Here is a 20,104-nt window from a genome sequence, read left to right as displayed (position 1 = left end):
ATTTTGGACACATTTCAAATATCTGCATGTAGTGCCATGAGCCAAGCTTCCATTATAAGTGTCCTTTGCTTATTGTGACTAATAAGGATTTTCTTTCAGTATAAAGCTTCAAAATGAGCTTCCTTTGTGAAAAATGCCAATCACTTGGTTTTTAAAATTTTAAAAGTTTAATAATAATAAAATAGTTATAAAAATAGTAATAAAATTAAAGTAATAAAGTTTAGAGTTAGGACAATTACAAGACAATAAAAGGCAAAGAATTACAGATGTCCGGGTGCTCTCAGACACTAAGTCATGAAAAGTATGACTTGTGAACAAAGGAATCACCCTTAAAAGCAATAGCCTGTTGTATATTCATATATCCTTCATGGTTATGCATACATTCTATTTAAAACAAGAACTCTGTCTGTTGTATGTCAACTGTTTCCTTTAATCCCCAAGGCGTCTTCAAGTCTGAGCAAGGCTGAAGAAATTTGCTTATTCTGATAAGAAAACCATAAATTTCTTTGGAAAATTTAGGTGTTGCTCAAAGTGAGTATCTTATTCCTAGGAAAAAAAAAAAAAAACTCCCCCCAAATACATAGTCTCTATTTTAACATTATGTTGGAACCTAATACTATATTTAGCACACTACTTAAGAGAATTAATACAGCATAACTTTCTAACATTACACATATAATATTCATTGTAATATTTGCAAAAAGCCAATAATAAAATATGCATTTTTCACACTTTCTCTAGACATTTAGAAACCTCCACTCAGCCAAGCAAACACCTCATACCCATGAGATGTTTAGTGCAACATCCCTGTCTTAGACACCAGAGATTCCACTTGGAAAAAGACCTTGGCTGAAGAATTAATTTTGTAGTATCAAATTCACGTGGACTTGAGTCTTTGCTTTTGTTCTGACAAAAAGCAGTTTTGTCCTGTGGAATTTTCTGTTGTCTGCCGCCTGTTAAGCACAGATTGTTCTCAGGTGAGCATTTCACCTGAATTTAATCAGCAGGATTTGGGAGTAACAGAAGTAACCTGAGCAATAAAAGTCTCTACACCTGGGCTTGCCGGACCCTCATTTATAACAAACCGGGGTCAGCTGGAATGGGGAGGGAGGGGGTTATGTGAAGGGTTCATTTGTTAAACTGCCCTCTCCAAAGCTGCTCTGGATCCCTGGTGAGTGTTTCTTTTGCTTTTTTAGACTTTTTAAAACAACCAAAAACCAAACTAATAAAGCCTGTGAAAGGAGACAAGGCTGAAAGTGAAGCAGTGAGAAATTCTAAGCATTAAATTCTGAGTGTGGTGTTTTGGTGTTTTCCTGTTTGTCTTTCTGGGTTTTATGTCCAGAGTATTGGTATCCTATTGGTGAATCATTTGTTGGTTTTGCCGTGGTGCTGCATAACTCTGTCATCAGCAGGACAGCAGACTATGGTGAAATCAAGGTATTGGTTTTAATCTTTAATTGTTCTGTGTGTTGGCTCTAAAAGCAATTGTACTTAGCTACTTTTTGTTTATTAATAAGCTATAGCTGGGTAAGGTCTTGCAGCTAGAATAGGCTCTGGGAAGCCATGTAAACTCTGTTACCTGAGAAGTTTAACAGAGATTTAATTTAATCTGTCTCACACAAAAGAGATATTTGATACTTGGAATCTTCAGGCCATTGTCATACAATGTAAAGCAAGGTAACAAAAGTCACACTTATTTTAGTAAGTGCCCTTCTCAAAAAAAAAAAAAAAAAAAAACAAAAACAAACCCCAAAATCAAAACAAACTGTTTTGTGGATAATTGTAGAGAAACCTTTCTTGTCTGAATTGTTAGAAAAAAGGAAAGTGGATTTATAATAAGTATTTGTTATAAACAGTGTTTAATTTTTTTGGAGAAGCGTTTGTGTTCTGTATAATTAAGTGATGCAGCAGAATTTCAGAAGCCTGGCAAGATTTTTCATAGAACTGATATCTCATGACTTTGCTGCTGATCCATTGTGACTGGAAGTTAAGAGAACAAACCCATTCTGATGTTACAAATGGTTCGTGTGTGCTCTGTAGTGGTTTATGTCCCAGTTAATGTTTGTTATTCACTTCAGCATGGCCAAACAGGGAGCAGGATTTCCACATGATCATATAAGAGCTTTCTATTTCTTTCCTGTTTCTGCTGATTTTCAACCTCTAAAATAGAAAAATATTTTCCCTGAGAAGAGTTGTTGGTCTTGGGTTTGCATTCCTGTGAGATGACAAGAAAAAAAAGCATTCTCTTAGTAGCACTGAAAACTCCCCCTATCCTGAGGGGTTTAAAAATGAACGTATTTTACCAGCCACATCTAATATTGTCACATTTGTCATTCTTGTAGATATTCAGCATACAAAGAATGATCTGCTTTTGACCTGTAAAATGCAGCTCAGTGTGTATTGGTTTGATATATTATGGAATCAAACTCTTCCTCTTCTCTTCTTGCCATTAAAGTGCCTAAATTTTAAATGCTGTAGGGCAAGAGAGCCATGAGAAGAAGGCTCAAATTGGATGCAGCTGTATGTTTCTTGCCCTTGAAGAAGGAACATTTTCCCTAGGCTTACAGTCCTTATTTCTGATAGTCAGGTGAGGACAAACCTATGCAAACAGTGTGAATCTCAGTGTGAATTTTTTTTTTTTAACAACAGTCTTGGAGTTTTGTTAGACTGCACAATTTGTCCAGGATGTGACTATACCTGTGGGTTTTCAAGAGGATGAGATGAAATCTCTTAAACTGAAAATTAAAGTGGGAGTGATCCAGGCAAGTTGTGACAATGGCTGCATTTTTTTTCCTTGTTCTCTGCAGTATTTCCCATTTCTTCTTGGCTGTTCTCTGGGCTTTTTGGTTATTTTTATCATGTCTTCTATATTCATTTTGCAGCTCCCCCATGATTCCTCTTTTGTTAGCTCTGTCTTTTGTCTGTCCTGTTTCCAACATTTTCTTCCAACATTTTCCCTCTCTTCTTTTTTAGCTGCAAATGTTTTGATTCAGACTGTGATCTGCATATCTATACCCATATTCAGTGCTGACTGTTGGCTATACAAAAAGCAGAGTAGGTCGAGCAGTTGTGCCTGAGTCAGCCTCTGGAGGGAATGGGAGAATCCCCCCCTCCCCTCACTGGGACTATGTCCTGCTGTGCTGCCAAGCACGGGGGGGGGGAGGGGGCATCTGCACCTATCGCCCTGCTGTGGGCAGTTGATTAATTAGTGCATGTGGACAATTAATTAGTGCTTGGATTTGCTGTTCAACTGACCACCAGTTGTAGAGATGTTGGCTTAATCTTTGCCTGAATGATCTTCGTATCTTTGCCTTTGTGGGAAAGGCACAGCAATATTTGGGCCATTTTCAGTTGTTTCAGCCCTGGAGTGTGATGAAATGGGAAAAATACAGGATTTGATTTCCAGCAGCTGTACACGGTTTGTGTGTCTCCTTTGGGTTGCATTTGGTTCTGGTGTTTCCACAGTCAGGCTGGAATAAGGTGAACACTGGAAATAAAGGAAGCTCCAACATGTGACTGATTTCTTCACTTCCAGGCTTTATCTGATATATGAATTTTATATTTTTGATCACAGTGTTGAGACTGGCCTTCAGATTCCTTATACCAGATAAATACAAAAATTTTGCTGGTTCCTTTTGAGTAGTACTGGATTTACAGCAGTGTTTCATTAGCTTTCCATGTTTTGAGAAATCACCGATAGCATTTAAGTTGCTGTTTTTATCTCAGCAGCATAGACCAATATCTACCTGCTGGTTTATTGTGTATTTTGTTACAGAATGTATTACATTGTCTATCAAGTAGCATAGGCATAGAATAGGGACAAATACAATGCTGAACTAAGTACAGTTCTTGCTCTTTCCCAACCCTCTTCTTAGTCTTCAATTCTAGCAGATTTTGCTTTACAACTGATAGTTTCAGGTCCATTTTACTGATTGCATCAAATCACAATGCTTATATTGAGAAGGGTGTCATGTATATCTGTTTTGGTATTTACAACTGCTTTGGCTATCAAGACATATGTTTGGTTTAGCATCATGAATGCAAATATTACTCGACTCTAATGGGAACTCTAAGCATGCATGGGAAAACTGGAATATGGTGGTGGAATTTCAGAGTTACACAGCAGCATCTCTATGGGATAGTGTGGATCATAAAAAATACTGGGTATTTTCCCTGATCAGTTTTTACTTAAAACCCGCAATTCATGAGGGCACCAACAGTTGATGTTGCTTAGTTTTCAGTGTCATAATGTGGGCTTTGGATAAAATCTCCTAGGATTGCTTTTCACTGGGAGAAGCTCAAGAGTTGCAAAATATCCATGAGTTATCCAAGGAAAAAAATCATTAGAGAACTTCAGCCATGTGTGAGGTGGAGCCTTAGTGCTGCAGGACTGTGCTGTGGTGCTGTTCCCTTTTCATCTTGTAATCTGCCCAATATTTCTTTGTACAGATGCATATGAGTGTAAATCGGAGCTGGTCTTAATTAAAGTGCAGAGTGCTTTTGCTCAAAGGATTTTGAGGTTTTTTTCTTTTGCATCTTTCACCTTCTGTTATTGGAGAAATTTTAATCATGAGTTCAAAAGCTATTTTAAATCTGGCCTGACTCTGATCCCTCTGTAGCTCCAAGGTGCTATGGCAAATTCCATGGTCTGCCATGCTCAGGCCTTTTGGACCTGATCTGTTAGGAGTTCTGATAAGCCTTGGGGAGCTGGACAAACCTTATTGACACAAGGTGGAATAACTCAATGGGCTTAAATAACAAACACTGGCACAAGGAGAAGGGCTTTTCCAAGGATAAAGAGTGGCAGGAATGGTTATAACTTTGTGGGCTTCTGTCACCATTTTACTTCAGGTGAGTTCTGGAAAATAGAAATAAAACCCCTGTCAAGATGCCCCTAGGATTCCCTGGGTACTCTAAGTGTGCTTAAGCTGAACAGCAGCTGTTAATGTATGTGCTTCCAAGACTTTTGTTAGGTCTGAGCTGCACATCCACTTCATAAATTATTCAGTTTGGGCTCGGTTTGTGGCCCAGCCCAATGCAGTGATTCCAGTCACTCTGAAGTCTGCTCTGACTTCATTTGGTCTGGGGGTGTTTGCTTCCTCAGAGGAGCAGATGGGAGCTGTCTGGGACAGGCCACCATAATTGTGGCTCAGAAGCAGCCTGGCTCCTTGGAAGTAGGAAGCTGATGCAGGGTGATTAGTAAATGCTAGAACCTGCGTCTGTATTGCTCTTCTTCCTACACAGGGAACATGGAGGAGAAAATCAGAAGTGGAACAGATAGTAAGAGTTTTGATCTAAAAAATGCCTAAATTATTTTTAAAAAGCCCATCATTCTGTACACATATTCTGTTCTCTGATATATATAAACAAGATACTGCCATGTAGCAATCAAGCCAGTAAATTAAAATGTTGCCATTGCAGTATTTTTATCAGCATTTATGCTTTTATTTTGTCAGGATAAATATGCTCTGTACTTGAGTTGTTTGCAAGAAGCATGTGGCAATATTTAGTATATTTAATAGTATCATTAGAGCTATATGTTCAGATGTGTAAAAAAAGCAATTCACTTGTATGAGTGTGTGTATTGACTGTATTATACATGCAAATACGTGCACACAGAAGAGTCTGTGTGTCTCAGAACTAACAGATCCGTTCTCTCTGTTCTCCCATTTGTTCCACATGCCTGCAGTGCCCTCCCAAAGCCTCCCTCACCTGTTCTATGGTACAGGCCAAATAAAATTGGTTATTGTGGTGTGTGATCTGCCTGCCAGCTCTGTGAGTCTCGGACTTGTGCTGGAGGGGGAAAAGGTCAGGGGCTGTGATTGTGCATGAGCAGCAGTCTCCTGTGTTATTAAGAGCTGGATTTTCCTCAAAATATGGTTGTGGTATTGGTGCTTCAGAACTCATTTGGGGGAAGATTAGGTGTAGAAATCAGCCTTTCAGATTCCAGCAGTTTCCTATGCAATGTTCTCTCCATTTTTACAGATCTGGAGGGGTTTGTGCAGGTTGTTTTGTTGTTGCCTTGTTCCTCTTCCCTTTTTCTGGCTCCTTCTCTGATACTCCCTTGCTCCTGAAACCCCTGCATTTTCTTCCATTTAACTGCTGGTTTTTGTTCTATTATTCCTTTCAATTGGGCTTGATGATGTTTTGTGTTGTGTTCAGAAACAGGGATCAGACTGCATCCTGCCTGATTTTGCTGCTAAAATAGCTATGTCTGTACAGTGCATCCCCTTTTGACCCCATAGCTGAGGAAAGAAACTCATTTTGCTCTGTGAAATGGGGAATTGCTGAGTGAGTGTTTGTGTTCTTTGCTGCCATGTGAGGACAGCTCTGTCCTTAGCACTGTATGAGCAGTAAAATGCAGAAGCTCCCTAGTGTTCCAGTGTGCTGCTGGCCTGCCAGTAGCCTGGAGGTGTCCTGCTGGGAGCAGGAGGGGGCAACAAAGGAGAAAATACCTGCTGGCACATTGTGGCTATTTTGGGACTGGCTTGGAGCTTCTTGGAAATATTGTTTCTTCAGAGATATTGCTACAGAGAAAGAAAAATTGTTATTGTCTAATATGACCATTGTTCAGGTGTAGCAGAGTCAGTGCCCTGAGTACTTTATGAGTTTGACCTAAATTCTGAAGAAAGACCTGCTGTGCTCTCTGTTCTGCTAAACTGTGGGGTTTGTAGCTGGTTTTTAACAAGAAACATCAACTCTTTCATTGTGAAAAGAGACTTCCTGAAGAGAGTTGATAGAATACAGACAGTATCTGCCTCTTCCCAAGTCTCTATTAACATGATCTAGCACTATTAGAGGAAAACTGCAGAATTCTGTAAAGGCTTGTCTAAACAGGAAATGTTATTCCAATTTTAAAACTGGATGGATTTGAAGTAGAGATTAGTTGATCAGTGTCTAACTATCTAGAGTTATTTTAGATTAGCAAATTTGCACATTGCTTTAAATTGCAAAATATCCCAGCACTGAGGATTATATTGTCAGGAGCTGGTGACAGTACACTTGAGACAGTGATTTCAAGCACTCTGCAGGGACTTAATTCAGAACTGCAGGTGTTTCCTTTTCAAATAGCAGTTTCTATTTTGTCAGGTGGGATATTCTGGAAACCAGATTTAGTTTGTATGAACAGTGAACCATTGATAGAATGATTATAAAAAGATTCAAATTAATATGGCATTTGAAATAGAAAATATAAATTATGCACCAAAACTACAAGAGCAAATGTTCAGGTTTTTGCTGCTGCAGTGAAAAAGTATTTTGCCTATCTGATAAATAGGATAGTGCAGTGATAGATTTAAAAGACCCAGAGTAGTGAGATTTAAACCTGTCTCTCATCTGATACCCCCATTTCAAGGTCTTCCTCAATTCTGCATGCCTTTAAAGATAACACATGTGCTTGCTTTTTGCAGCATCAGGGAGCAATTATCTAATGCAAGTTAACTGCTGTGAGCCAAAATGCATTTTTACTTTTATTACTTTAGACTTCTTGATGTATTTTGGTATCTGGAGCCATAGAAAGCTCTGGTTTTGAAGGGGCCTCCAGAGATCATCCAATCCAACTTTCTCTTGAGAGCACAGCCTTAGATGTGGTTATCTGGGGTCCTGTCAAGCCAATTAAGTCCTGAACTCTTTCCAGTGAGGGGAATTCTACCACTTCTCTAGGCAACTATCCTAGATCTTTAGTTTTTCTACTGAGGATGTTTTCCAGACAATGTTTCCCAACAAAGCAGCTTGTGAGTTTTGCCTTTGCCCTATCCCTGTGCATCCATGTGAAAAGAGCACCTCTGTCTTCCCTGTAACTCCTTTTGAGGCTTGAGCCACATCTAAACTTTTCTACTTAGTTCTGTCTTGGAACTTCACATCCCTACTCTGTTTACAAGTGTATGGAACCTGTTACAGAAAAACAATATAGACAAAAAACAAATACTTTTAGTCCATTGGATTTCTAAAGTGTTACTAAAAAAATAATCTTGGAGCGGGATATTATTGCAACAGAAATTGTGGAGGTAGTATGAGTTTCCCATCTGGCAAGGCTCCTGACCAGATGGATCCACTAATGACTTTTATAGAGCATTTCATCAGACCCTGTTGAAACACATGTCTGGCATCTTTAATTATCCTGAATTAACACAGTTCCAGCCTTGGATGCTTAGATTCTGGCTTGTTGATTTTTGAAGGGAAGGAAATGTTCCCTGAAAGATCTTCCTAGTAGACCTTTTTATTAATGAGGTATAATGTTAAAATATTACCTGTGCTTTTTTGGTTCATCCTGCATGGATTGTTTGTGTAGAAGTGCCTTTGGAGGCACTTGGGTTAAAGAGATGTTTTGCAGCTACATCAGAGTGTTTGGAATTTACCCAAGTGCATTTAGCCAGGAGTCCCGTGGCTTTGTTTGCCTTTCCTGTAAGGAAGGGAATGGGCACTACCAAAGCAGTTCATCTCTGCCTCTCTCCATGTGTGTGCAGCTGCTCCCACAGAAGGAAGTTCTTGTTGCAAGGGAAGCGGCTGCTATGGCCAGTGGGCAGCACCTACAGCAACTGCTGCTGCTTTGATCCCTTGTTTGCATCCCAGCTCCTTAGCACGAAGGAGTTTGTGTCCTTTTCCCTCAAACCTAGAAAATAGAGATAAATTTTCTTGGGACAGTTTTCCTGCTCACCCTACTTGCATCTTGTTCTCCCTGTAGAAGGAATGGGAATTAATCCTGTAATAATGTGTTTTCTATACTATAAATCACTGTTGTTTGAATGCCTTGTCTCTTCTAAATGTTATTTCCATATAATATAATGTAACAGTATTTCAGTGTTTTCCAGTGGTGCAAATGTCAATGTGGTTTCATTGCAAGTGGTCTAGTTATGGGATGTATGCTTAGAAAATGCACCTTTGCAGTTCAAAACACAGCCAATCAAGTTCATACCCATTTATGGAGGCAGGGAAGGGCATGGAAATCTTACACCCTGAAGACAGCACGTGACCTCTGTAACAGAGAATTTTTTTTATAGTTGAACACACATCAAACATATGTCATATGCAGGTAACAAACAGTCACCAAGAGTTCTTGAAATTTGACTTCATTTCCTTCCTCTAACCCACTGCTCTGTCTGCCAAAAATAGGCCCTTGGTTATCTAACAGCCAGACAGAACGTGGGCAGGGGGAGTGCATTGAAAAGGCTCGTAGCAGGAGATGAATGTCCTCAGCGGGGCTGGGAAATCAGACTGCTAATTTAGGTGCCAAAATTTGATATTATTCCCTAATTTTAGTTCTCCCACTGGCTGACTTCATGCATCAGAAAGGATAAAAGAAATACCAGAGACATTCAGTATAGACATGTTGATTGTTTAGGAAATGTGTTCATGCTCTTAACATGAGAGGAGGCTCTGGTGTATGAGAACTGCTCTGTGCTAAATGGTGGCACATGTAATTAAGTTCTGCTCTAGCAGTGAGGGAGATTAGCCCAATTAATCTTTTCCTTCTGGTTCTTGAAGACAAGTATTCTAACTTAATTACAATTTGTGGTGCCACCTTTTATTGCCTGTATAGGTGTAGAACTGAGGTGAATTAGCTGACATACAATATAATGTACAACTCTAGCCTGGGGAGGAAAGGAGGAATGGGCAGGGGAGATAAAACAGTTAAATTGTGCTACAATTGTTCTTTTTCCATAAAATGCATATGTTTACAAAACTTTCTTAATCTTTTTGATTAAATTTTCATAATAATTAATTTTATCTGTTCCTGGGATAGCAGAAGTATTCAACTTCCCTCAGCCACCTGGTGAGTGCCAGTTAATTAATAGGATGTTTTCTCTTTCCACGCGTAGCTCACATACTCAGCCATCGTTCAAATTTGTTTCCTGGGTAACTGTATAAAACTGTCTTTGTATTCATATGACTTTACAGAGAGGTTTTATTCTTATTTTAATATCTGAAGTGTTGTGAACAGACATATGTGGTTTAATTCTGGTGAAACAATTTACTTCTATGTCTCTTCTGAGATTGCTATGTTTAAACATTTGAAAATGAGAGGATTTCTTGTGTGTATTTCTCATAGTGAACAATATCATTATTGCAAAAGAGGATAATTAGTAGAAAATCATCCATTACAAACCTGTGAAAGACTAAGATCCAAGTCTGTGTTCAATCAGCATGTCAATCAAAAGTATTTAAACATTCTCTGATTATGCTTTTCCTTTTTCTAGTTAAAATATTATTACATGATAAATTGTATTCTGCATTTACCATGTCAGTCTCAGCAAAACATTTTAAGTAAATACTGGAATCTACTGAGTTTTGAAGACAGCTGCTGTGATCATTCCCAAAGTGTGTTGTAACTTGAAGTGTGTTGTTTGCAGCCTTGCAGTTCATCCGGATAAAACGTTGATAGCCACAGGGCAGGTTGGGAAGGATCCCTACATTTGCATCTGGGATTCCTACCGTGTCCAGACCGTGTCTGTCCTGAAGGATGCGCACACGCACGGAGTCGCCTGCCTGGCCTTCGACTCGGACGGCCAGGTCAGTACAGCTCCTCCTCTGGGCTCTAAACTCAGCTGTATTTCTGGTTCACTGAGAGATGCACCTTAAATGTTTGGTGTTTCAGCAGCTACAGTCTGCAGTGTTGGAGCTCCTGTTACAGTTGAATTGTGATTGCTGTTCAAGGCTTGGTTTGTATCATAATTGTAATTGCAGTAAGAGGACTGCAAATGCAGCTCTTGCGCAGGAAATGCTTTTGGGATGAAATCACAGCCTGACATCTGAGTGGAGGCATCTGGTGTTGGACAGGTATTCAGAGCAGAAATGCCCCTCTGTGGCATAACTGCAATGACGTCGCCATGTACTTGTCACCTGCTGTCCAAAGGAATCAGTTCCTGGCAAAGCTCTCAGAACTCTGCAGCTTTTCTGGCAGAAGAACTGTGCTAATCTCACTGCTGGGAGAGTCTCCTTGGCTGGGGTGCACAGGCAATTTAATTGAATAATGGCATTAGGACACACAGTGTGGCTTTCTACAATGAGATTAATTGAAATGATGTCTTGTAAAAAAATGTATAATATAACTAAATGGTGGGCTGTTTCCGGATAAACACAATGATTTTTTTCTCTTTAGCAGTGTTAAAAGCTTTAGGCAAATAGACCTAAAATTCATTTATACCTGAGAAATATTTTACAGAGCTTTATAAATAAATATATATTTGGCTGTGAAATTTTTGTCGTCATTGATGATAATTGATGAGTTTCCTGATGTAATACTTACTAAAGTATTTTTAGGAATGCTTAGATTAGCTGATACCAAAAACCTCAGACAAGAAAACCCTCAGATCAATGGAACAAAATTTCTAATGGTGTAATATTTTTTTAAGATATTGTTAATTCAAAAATAAATGTTTTAAAATTTTTTCTCCTCATGTTTAACTTCATAAGACTGGCAGTTAAACTTTTTTTTTTAAGCTATTTCAGTGCCTCATGGGAGTAAAGACTTTATGAGCCTGGGGGATGTTTGAGGTGGAGGTCTTTGTGAAGGCCCTGATAAGTGCTTTCTGTAATTAAAACTCAAACTCACTGCCAGGTTGACCTTGCAGAGCTGTGGCAATTCCCTTTCTGGAAATGCTTGAGAAATTGCAGTTTATTCTGGAAATAAAAATTTGCATTGAACACTTTTATGTCTGGAGAAAAACCACTGCTGGAGAACATGAATATGGATAATGCATCTTGGCCTTTTGCTGCTCTTCCTGGCTTTGCAGGAGAGGCTGCTGTGCTGAGCCAGAATTAAAGGGCATGAGAAGAAGTCTGTGAGGATTTGGAGCTCAGAGCTGCTGGCAGCTCTGGTTTTTTTAGTCAGCATTCCCAAGGTGCTGGTGTCTGTCACAGGGCAAAACACGCTGCTTGCAACTCCCAGTGCAAAGTTTTCCTTCTTTTATATCCAAAGGCTGTTAAAAGCCAGGGAAGGTCTTCATTTCAGCCCCCAAACACAAATAAATGCAACAATCAGGAATGGTACAGATGCAATAAGAACTGTATTCTTTTCACTACTGGTTCTGCCAGCTGTCTGCTTCCTCAATAAAAGTAAGCAGAGGCAAAGCCCAGGTGACTCTGCTGCATTCCCAGAGTGAATCTCCATGGATTCCACTTGTCTCCTTGTGTGTTCCTGTGCAAGTGCTGCTCTATGTGCAGGCATCTTGAACAGGGCCACCTCACCTCACTTTGAGCCAAGTTAATTCACTTTTGTTGAACCAGAAGCTCTGGGATATTGGTTCCTTTTGGATCAATTAGTGGGGAAATATTCCTTCTGGCCAGACTGGAGGTGACCCTGCACAGAGACAGCTTAATTGTTCCTGCAGTGCTTCCCTGGCCCCATGTGCCGCAGGGTGGAGAATGCAGATCAGTGTGCACAGGATTTGTTATAGTTTCTATTAAATGGAGATCATCAATACACAGGAGAGAGCTTGAATGCTTCCTTTGTTTTATGTACCTTCAATACAGTTTTTGGAGACAGTCGGAGTGAATTTCCTATTTTGTGTTGCCTGTATTTAATACAGTCCTGATGGGAGCTGAATTTCTTGCAGAAGTGTTGATATTTAAAAATACTTATTTTAGTTTGGGCTTTTTCTGTCTGAGCAAGACCTGCCATTTGGCAGGAGGGAAACAGCACTTTGTTCAAATGTTTAATGAGGAGCTGTCATTTTGCCCGTAATTAAAAATGTCTTCTCTTCAATCAGGAGTTAACTAGAGTTTCTCTTCAAAAGTACCAACATCCCCCCATCACAGAATTACCTACAAAACAGATGTCCCATAATGAACTATTTTATCAGTACCCCACAGTTCAATTTCTGCTCTGAGTTATTTCAAATTACCCCTTTTTTATGTGATTTCTAAAAATATTTTTTAATTGAGTGGGAAGGGCACTAATGAAAAAATTTAAAATGCAGCACTAGACTTCTTTAGCCAAATCTTTCAAATCTATGTAGATTTTAAAATAATAGTTTAATTATGTGCCTAAACTACTCAGCAGATATTTTCTTCTGGTAGTTCTGGGAATTCTCTGAATAATTCTATTCATATATTCCCTTCTGTCATATTCCCTTCCAGAAGGAGAACTAAAAGTGTGTTTCAACCAAAAGGAAATTCAGCATTTATCACTTTTCTGCTGGCAGGAGATCTTCCTCAGCAGGCCAAGGTTAAAAGAAAATATAAAGTACTTCTTAGTTTCCCGTAGTGCTTTCCCCTTCTGATACCAAAATCAGTTAAGGAATAAACTTTCTCACACAATTTGAAGTTTTAGAAAGCAGCCATTCCTTATTCTAGCACTGGATGCAGTTGGAGGAGTGATTTTTTTTTTTTTTTTTTTTTCCTCCAATTAAGTGTGTGTTGTGAAACTTCACAACAGGTCATCCATTCCCTCTGGATCAGACATATTACAATATATTTCCCAGCTAATACATAAACACCACTTTCCCTAGAACTAATTTCTATGTCTCTGCCCCTTACTGGAACTCCTTTTGTGGTCCTAGAGGGTTGTCTAAAGGGGTCTCTGGTGGTTCTCACAGAGAGCCTGCAATATTTTAATGACCTTGCCTTGAACTTCTCAGGGCATGCACTGGTGCTTCTTGTTACAGAACTACCACAGACCCCTCTCAGGTTCCTCATTATCTGTTTATCCACTAGTTTCAGCTACCTTTAATATCCTATGTGTCTTCTATATTCTTTTATCTAATTTGCTGGTTAGTAGCTATGCTCTATTTTGCAGTGTCAAGGGAACTGAATATTTCTATTCTTGGTGTTGTCTGTCAACCCTGTTCTTGAGACTGTGTCTCTTTTAGACAAGTCTCAATACTTCATTATCCAGTACAAAGTCTTACAAGTGTAACATTGAATTAAATTGCTTTCTAAAATCAAGGGAGAATAATTGCAGATTGTCCTGCACTCCCTGGGTGGAAAAAGTTCTCTTGGCCCTAACTCTTCCACATGGTTGTTGCCAAAGTACCCTGAGAGGAGGCATAGGGCTTGGAGACAGGAACATTTAGGAAGGCATTGTCTGCACACATGAAACAGGTGCCATTCCCAGTACTGAGGTCTGATTTCCAATTTCCCACTGTCAGGCTGCTGCTGGATGCAGGGCTCCTATGTGTGATTCTTTTGTATTCTCAGTGCCATTGGGCCAGAGGAGTTTCTCAGTGGCCCTGCAGCTGGGAGTGGTGTAACACTGATGCTGACCAGCTCCAGCACCCGAGTCTATTGACATTTTGAGTAATGTTAAAGCACAGAAATCCTTTCACATTGTGACTTCCTGCAAAAACTATGATTTTATTTCTTTGTTCCACTGTACAAACTTCTTTAACTCTCCCTTCACAACTCTGTTATGAGTCAGAGCCTATTGACTGAGTTCTGCCCACCCTGTAGAGTGGATCAATTAGTTCCTCCAAGGGAACCTCATTCTCCCAACAATATCTGAGAACATACCCAGATTTCCCTGTGTAAACCTTATGTACCTCTAGGAACAGCTCATTTAAATTATCTGTATTTTTATTCCTGTGGAAGGAGACTGCACTTGGAGGAGCTTGTGGTTATAAGTCTGTAATTAGTGTTTCTGGTGATAGTGATGAGGGGTGTTGAGTTGAGGTTTTTGAAGGGTTTTTATTTTGTTGTTGTTTTCATTAATACCACATTGCTTGGTGCATTTTGTGATGGGACAGTGTTTGAGTTCACTAGGCAGGTTTTGCAATGGGGTAGTGCCTGTTGTGATCTTTCATTAAACCAAAGTCCCAAAACATTTCATTCCTCTAAATCAAGAAACTGTAACTGTTGAGACAGTGGGTGTGTGAACCTACTGCAGTTAATGCAGAGGCTGTCAAGGGGCTCTCCCAGGAGGAAAGATGTGCACTCAGTATTTACACTCAGGAATGGGATGAAAAGGCCTTGAGTGCCTGCTTTCTGAATTATTGCTACAGAATAAAAACGGAAGCGTTCTGTTCCTGTGTGAACAGTTATTCTCTGTTATTCAGTTGTTGAGAGCTTTATTGCATTTAATATTTTTCCTAATACAGAATTTCAGAGGAGTCTGTGGTAATGACACTTGTTTTCTTTGCTGCCTCAGACCTCTTGTGTTACCACAGACAGGTCCAGATTTTAAACAATTTGCTTACTCAAAATTTGAGCCAATTTTTTTATGGAATTCATGGAAAGTTGGACAAAATTACGACAGTCACTGAAAGGGAAAAGACCTACAACTTCCACAGTAATGGCTGATCTTCTGGGCATGTCACAGAGGGATGCATTCTGCTTTTTCCCTTCTAGTATGCCACCTTCCTTTTATTCTGTTCATTTTATTTCTTCCATTATTGAGATGGAAAAATTAATTATTAAAATTAAGTTTTTAGTTGATGGTAAATGAAACTTTAATTTAGCTTGGTTATTAGTAAATTGTTTTAGTTATTTTAACTGGTGATATGATAGAGTAAGCATTGAAAAAGGCGATTATTGAAAGTACATCCAGTTCTGGTTTTAAAGCCCAGCAAAATGAGCATAATGAACAAAGCAGTAGTTGGAAATAATGAAAGCTTTTATTTCACTTTTATAATCAGATTAATAAATCAAAATGCTAGAGAGGTGTGTACCTGAAACAAGGGCCTCAGCTGTTACAGGGTAAGAATTTCATTTGGAACTTTGGCAACCTGAAATCAATAACCTGACCTTTTAGAGAAGATGAGACATTTTAGTGCTCTCTCCAGTGAGTAAATGTTGAGTGTGAATGTCATTGCTGTTGCAATGTGGTTCAAACCCAGGTCACATGTGGGAAAATCCATTTGTGCACGTAATCTTGGGAGCTACAGCAAAGTGATTTGGGGTTGATTTCCTGTTAACTGGATTGCTGTTGGTTTTCCTCAGCGTTTGGCTTCTGTGGGACTGGATGCCAAAAACACAGTGTGTATTTGGGACTGGAAGAGAGGAAAGCTCCTGGCAACAGCTACAGGCCACTCCGACAGGGTAATTGTATGGAAGCATTCCTGAATTTTGTCTAGGAGCTGCATGGGTGTTTCAAAAATTATTTTTGTTTCCATTAGGTTGACGCAAAGATAATTTTGGTCATTCTACCTGGCTTTTAAAATATTTATTCCTTCTCATTGTGCCAGACCTAGCACAAGGCACTGTTAGTAAGCTTAGGGAGGAAATATGTTGTACCTATGCATTGAGTAGGATGATCTGTAGCTTTTCATACGAGATGTGAAATAGGAGCTCTGTGGACAAAGATTATCTTGTTTCTGAGTATGTCAAAAAAACAATTTATTCTGAGGGCTAATTTTGTTATATCCCTTCCAGTTTTCCTTAAGACAGTTACCTGTAGAAGAAAATCAACTGAGATAAATATTTATGTTCTGTTAGCTTCAGGTAAAGGATCATAAGACAAAAACTGACCAGGTATAAGTTTACAGTGTTATTCAGGATTGGAAAATGTTTTACCAGGTTTAGCATAAGCAAAATACCTCCCTGACATATATAAGCACATGGATGCATATGTTAAAATAAATTATGTTAACATATGGATGCATATGTCAAAATAAATATGTTAAATGGATACATTCTGACAACTTGTATGTATATTATCATATTAGAACATGTTTTACATCTGTGAAAGTTTTGCTACTGACCTCACTAAATGCAATATCAGGTTCTGAATTATCAGAATTCTCCAGAACATAGACTAGAAGTACTCAAGTCTTAGTCCCAGTAGGCTTTCCCAACCAGAAAAAGGAACTTCTGCACAGAAGAGGGAGTGAGAAAGAATGTTTATGTAAATATTGTTTATTCAATAACATCCTGGAGCTGGAATGGATTGGCAGTGTGGAGACAGGGATAAAGTGTGTTGACAGAACTATATGTGAGGTACCCTCTATGTTTGCCCTGATCTCTGATTACAAAGAGTTCCAAATTTATCTGTAGAGTGTTCTTTCATTTTTAGTAATCTGTTCCAACAGAAATTATGGCTAAGCACAAGTGAAAGCAAGCTGAACCTAGATGCCATTACTGTATAGGTTAAAATATCTGCTCACTATGTTTCTTAACAGATATTTGATATTTCCTGGGATCAGTATCAGCCAAACAGAATTGTCAGCTGTGGAGTAAAACACATAAAGGTAAAGAGCTTTCATTGTTTACTTGGAAAAAGTACTTCTACCAAAAAAAAAAAAAGTGTTCTTACCTGCTAAGGACTTGAAACATAGGACAGTTTATATTTTTCTTACTTTATGTGAACATTTTGCAGAATGTTTTTTTTTTTAAGCCAGTTCAGACATTCACCGGTGCCTAAGCTGCCGATTACCTGAACAAGAAAGTCAGGAAGATTCTTTGGTGTAATTTTCATCATTATATACTTATAATTTTGTGTATCTGCCCTCTCCATTCCACCCTAATGGTCTCAGCCTTCAGGGATTTCCCTCACCCATCATCACAAAGGGTCACCGTGCAGCTGTAGGGGGAACCAAGGTAAAAAGTGTGAACAGAATCACCAGCACTTGGGCTTCTCATGTAACATGACTGAGAAGTGTGCAGGGCCTGCAGAGACAAAACTCTGGAGCCCCACTGTTTGCTCCCTCTAAGTCACCCTTTTTGGAAGTGTTTGAAATAGAAATCTACATATATATTAGATGTTTAAGATAAAGCATTCTTATGCCCATGGAAAGCTTAGAAACAAATCCTTGTTTGCCAATATACCCTTCAGGTTTCTATTTTTCTCCTGTCTCCTCAAAAACATTCCTAACAGATGGCAATTATTTCACATGACTGGGGTGGGAAGAGCTTTAACTAGAAGTTTAGGAAACCAATTAGTATCTTCAGTTCTGGTTCCTGAGAAGCTTGTGCCCTTAAACCACCACTGCTTCAAGCTGTGGGTGGTTTTGGCAGCAGTGATACCATCTGTTGTGTTCTGCAAGCTGTTTTCCAAAACCTGTGTTTGTTTGGCACCTGTCTTCTATTTAAAATGGCCATAATCACCCTGAACACAGAGAATACCAGGCACTGTAAATACACGGAGATAAAGGAATGCCAAAAAATAGGAAAAAAGCAGCATGGAGGGGAAATTACTCTGTGTTCCCCTCCAGTGGTGCTCCAGCAGTTCCCTGACACAAGGCTGTGGGAATGTGATAGTAACAGCTCTGAAGGAATTGTATCACTGTGGGAATTGGGACTGATGCTTGGGAATTGGGCTGTTTATTCTTTTACCAGTCCAGTTCTGTTGGCTCTTTTGGCTGAGCTGGGATTAGAAGTTGAGGTAAAGCCCAGGAGCTAAGGAAGATCTCACTGAGCTCAGGATCCTCCCTCCACCCTTGTAACACTGCTGCCTCAGTGTTAAGAGAACTCCTTCCTTCTGGCACTCCTTCTTCAGCTGACCAGAAAGTAGGAGAATTTAGGTTTTACTCAAGGAATGAGAGCCGTGGGCACAGTACTCCCTATGCCTTCTAAATTTGCTGATGTTAAGAGGCAAAAGGAATATTTAATAGAATTAACAACAGAGAAGGAGCTGAATCTTGATCCAAGGATTTTCTGGAATAAAGAATTTTAGAAAAATACATAAAAATTTGGCTGCAGGCAAATGAAGTGGCAATGGATGGACATGATGAATCCATGTCAGACACATCATTATTCCTGTCCAGTGTCTGTCAGATGACAGAGTGGGGATGGCTCCACTGACACCTGTGCTGTGCTGCACCCCAAAGATTTGCTGTTCTGTGTCTGCATCTGTCCAGAACATCCTGGTGCTCACAGGACTGGAGATTTCAGCACTTCTCTTGCATATCTGTCATTGATATTCTCTTTATTCCGCCTTCCCTTGAGAAGGAGCTGAGTACACAAACTGTGGTCTCTGCTTGATAAATGATATTAATTTAAATTTAAAAAGCACTCATTCAAAAACAAGTAGTCTGATATTTCTAGCTTGCTTCCAAAGACAACCTTCTGACACAAACTTTCTGTTTTCTTCACTCTTCGTCTCCTCCCTAGTCAGTCTTAGATTGCTTTTTGCAGAATGTTAATGACTTTTGGATGGTAGCTGAAAGTCCTCTTTCCACACTTGGGACCTGTTACTCTGGGAGTCAGGGAGTTGTCTCATGTATGGAGTGTTTGCAGTCCCCATGGAACAGATGGTTTCTCAATAACTGTGACTGTATTTGAAGGGCAGAATTCTTTCAGTACTCTGGAGAAGGGCAGAAATGTCTGCTCCAGCACGCAGGCTGTGCAAGATAAAGTATTTTATCACTTCAGTGCTGTAGCTGTGTTTTTCAGACAAGAAAAATGGGATTTTCTTTGGTTTAAAAACATGCACTTGTCTGGACAGCATTTCCCAGCAAAACCTGATAAAGGACAGTGAACGAATGAGAAAGGGCAGGGTGCCAGTAATGAGGCAGCATTGAGCTTCCCTCCTCAAGCAGTTTGATAATTTGTTTTGGGTTTAGTTGTACTATATTTGTCTGGATCTTTCCTGGGTGAATGGGCAGGCTTTGGAGTAGTGGGTGATCTGATATGACTGAAGGAATCACTTCAGTGCATGCCCAGACACTGCTCTGTCAGGATGTGTGTCTGAGATCTGCACACTAATGTGAAAAAACAGAAATTCTGCAGGAACCTCTCCTGATCTGCCATTTATGTTTCACAGTTTTGGACATTGTGTGGAAATGCCCTGACAGCAAAGAGAGGAATATTTGGTAAAACGGGAGATCTCCAAACAATTCTGTGTTTAGCCTGTGCTAAAGAAGACATCACCTACTCTGGGGCTTTAAATGGGGACATCTATGTTTGGAAAGGGCTCAACTTGGTCCGCACAATTCAAGGAGCACACAGTGTAAGTGGTGTTTTCATGTCTGCTTGATAAGGAGCTGTTCATTGAATTGAAAAACTTCCTGAAGGCTTAGCTACAAAGATTTCCTTCTGTTTCAGGTCAGGAGGATGTCTGAGGCTGTTCAGCAATTAAGAACTTGGATGTAATGCTGTATTTGTTGACTTTTTGCCAACAGATGCTGTGTGATAGTGATGTTGACTTTTTGCCAACAGATGTGATAGTGCCAAAACTGCTGATATTTATAGCCTCCATCTAACCAAGCAAACCAAACCTCAAATTAAGTCTGTA

At 39.5% G+C, this 20,104-nt stretch overlaps 1 protein-coding gene across 3 annotated transcripts in view; it reads left to right on the top strand.

Annotated features, from left to right (window-relative positions):
• Nucleotides 1-20,104, top strand: part of EML6 (EMAP like 6) — an 85,142-nt gene that overhangs the window by 14,809 nt on the left and 50,229 nt on the right. For all 3 annotated transcript variants that reach the window (XM_021537683.2, XM_077781998.1, XM_077781997.1), the window contains exons 2-5: nt 10,350-10,509; nt 15,874-15,972; nt 17,052-17,120; nt 19,634-19,819. In XM_021537683.2, the coding sequence (XP_021393358.1) occupies nt 10,350-10,509; nt 15,874-15,972; nt 17,052-17,120; nt 19,634-19,819 (514 nt within the window). The remainder of the gene's footprint in view (nt 1-10,349; nt 10,510-15,873; nt 15,973-17,051; nt 17,121-19,633; nt 19,820-20,104) is intronic.

This window comes from Lonchura striata, chromosome 3 (genome assembly GCF_046129695.1).
Source record: "Lonchura striata isolate bLonStr1 chromosome 3, bLonStr1.mat, whole genome shotgun sequence".
NCBI classification, from domain to species: Eukaryota; Metazoa; Chordata; class Aves; order Passeriformes; family Estrildidae; genus Lonchura; species Lonchura striata.
Note: the sequence above shows the minus strand (reverse complement) of the source record. Positions and strands in the feature narration are given on the sequence as shown.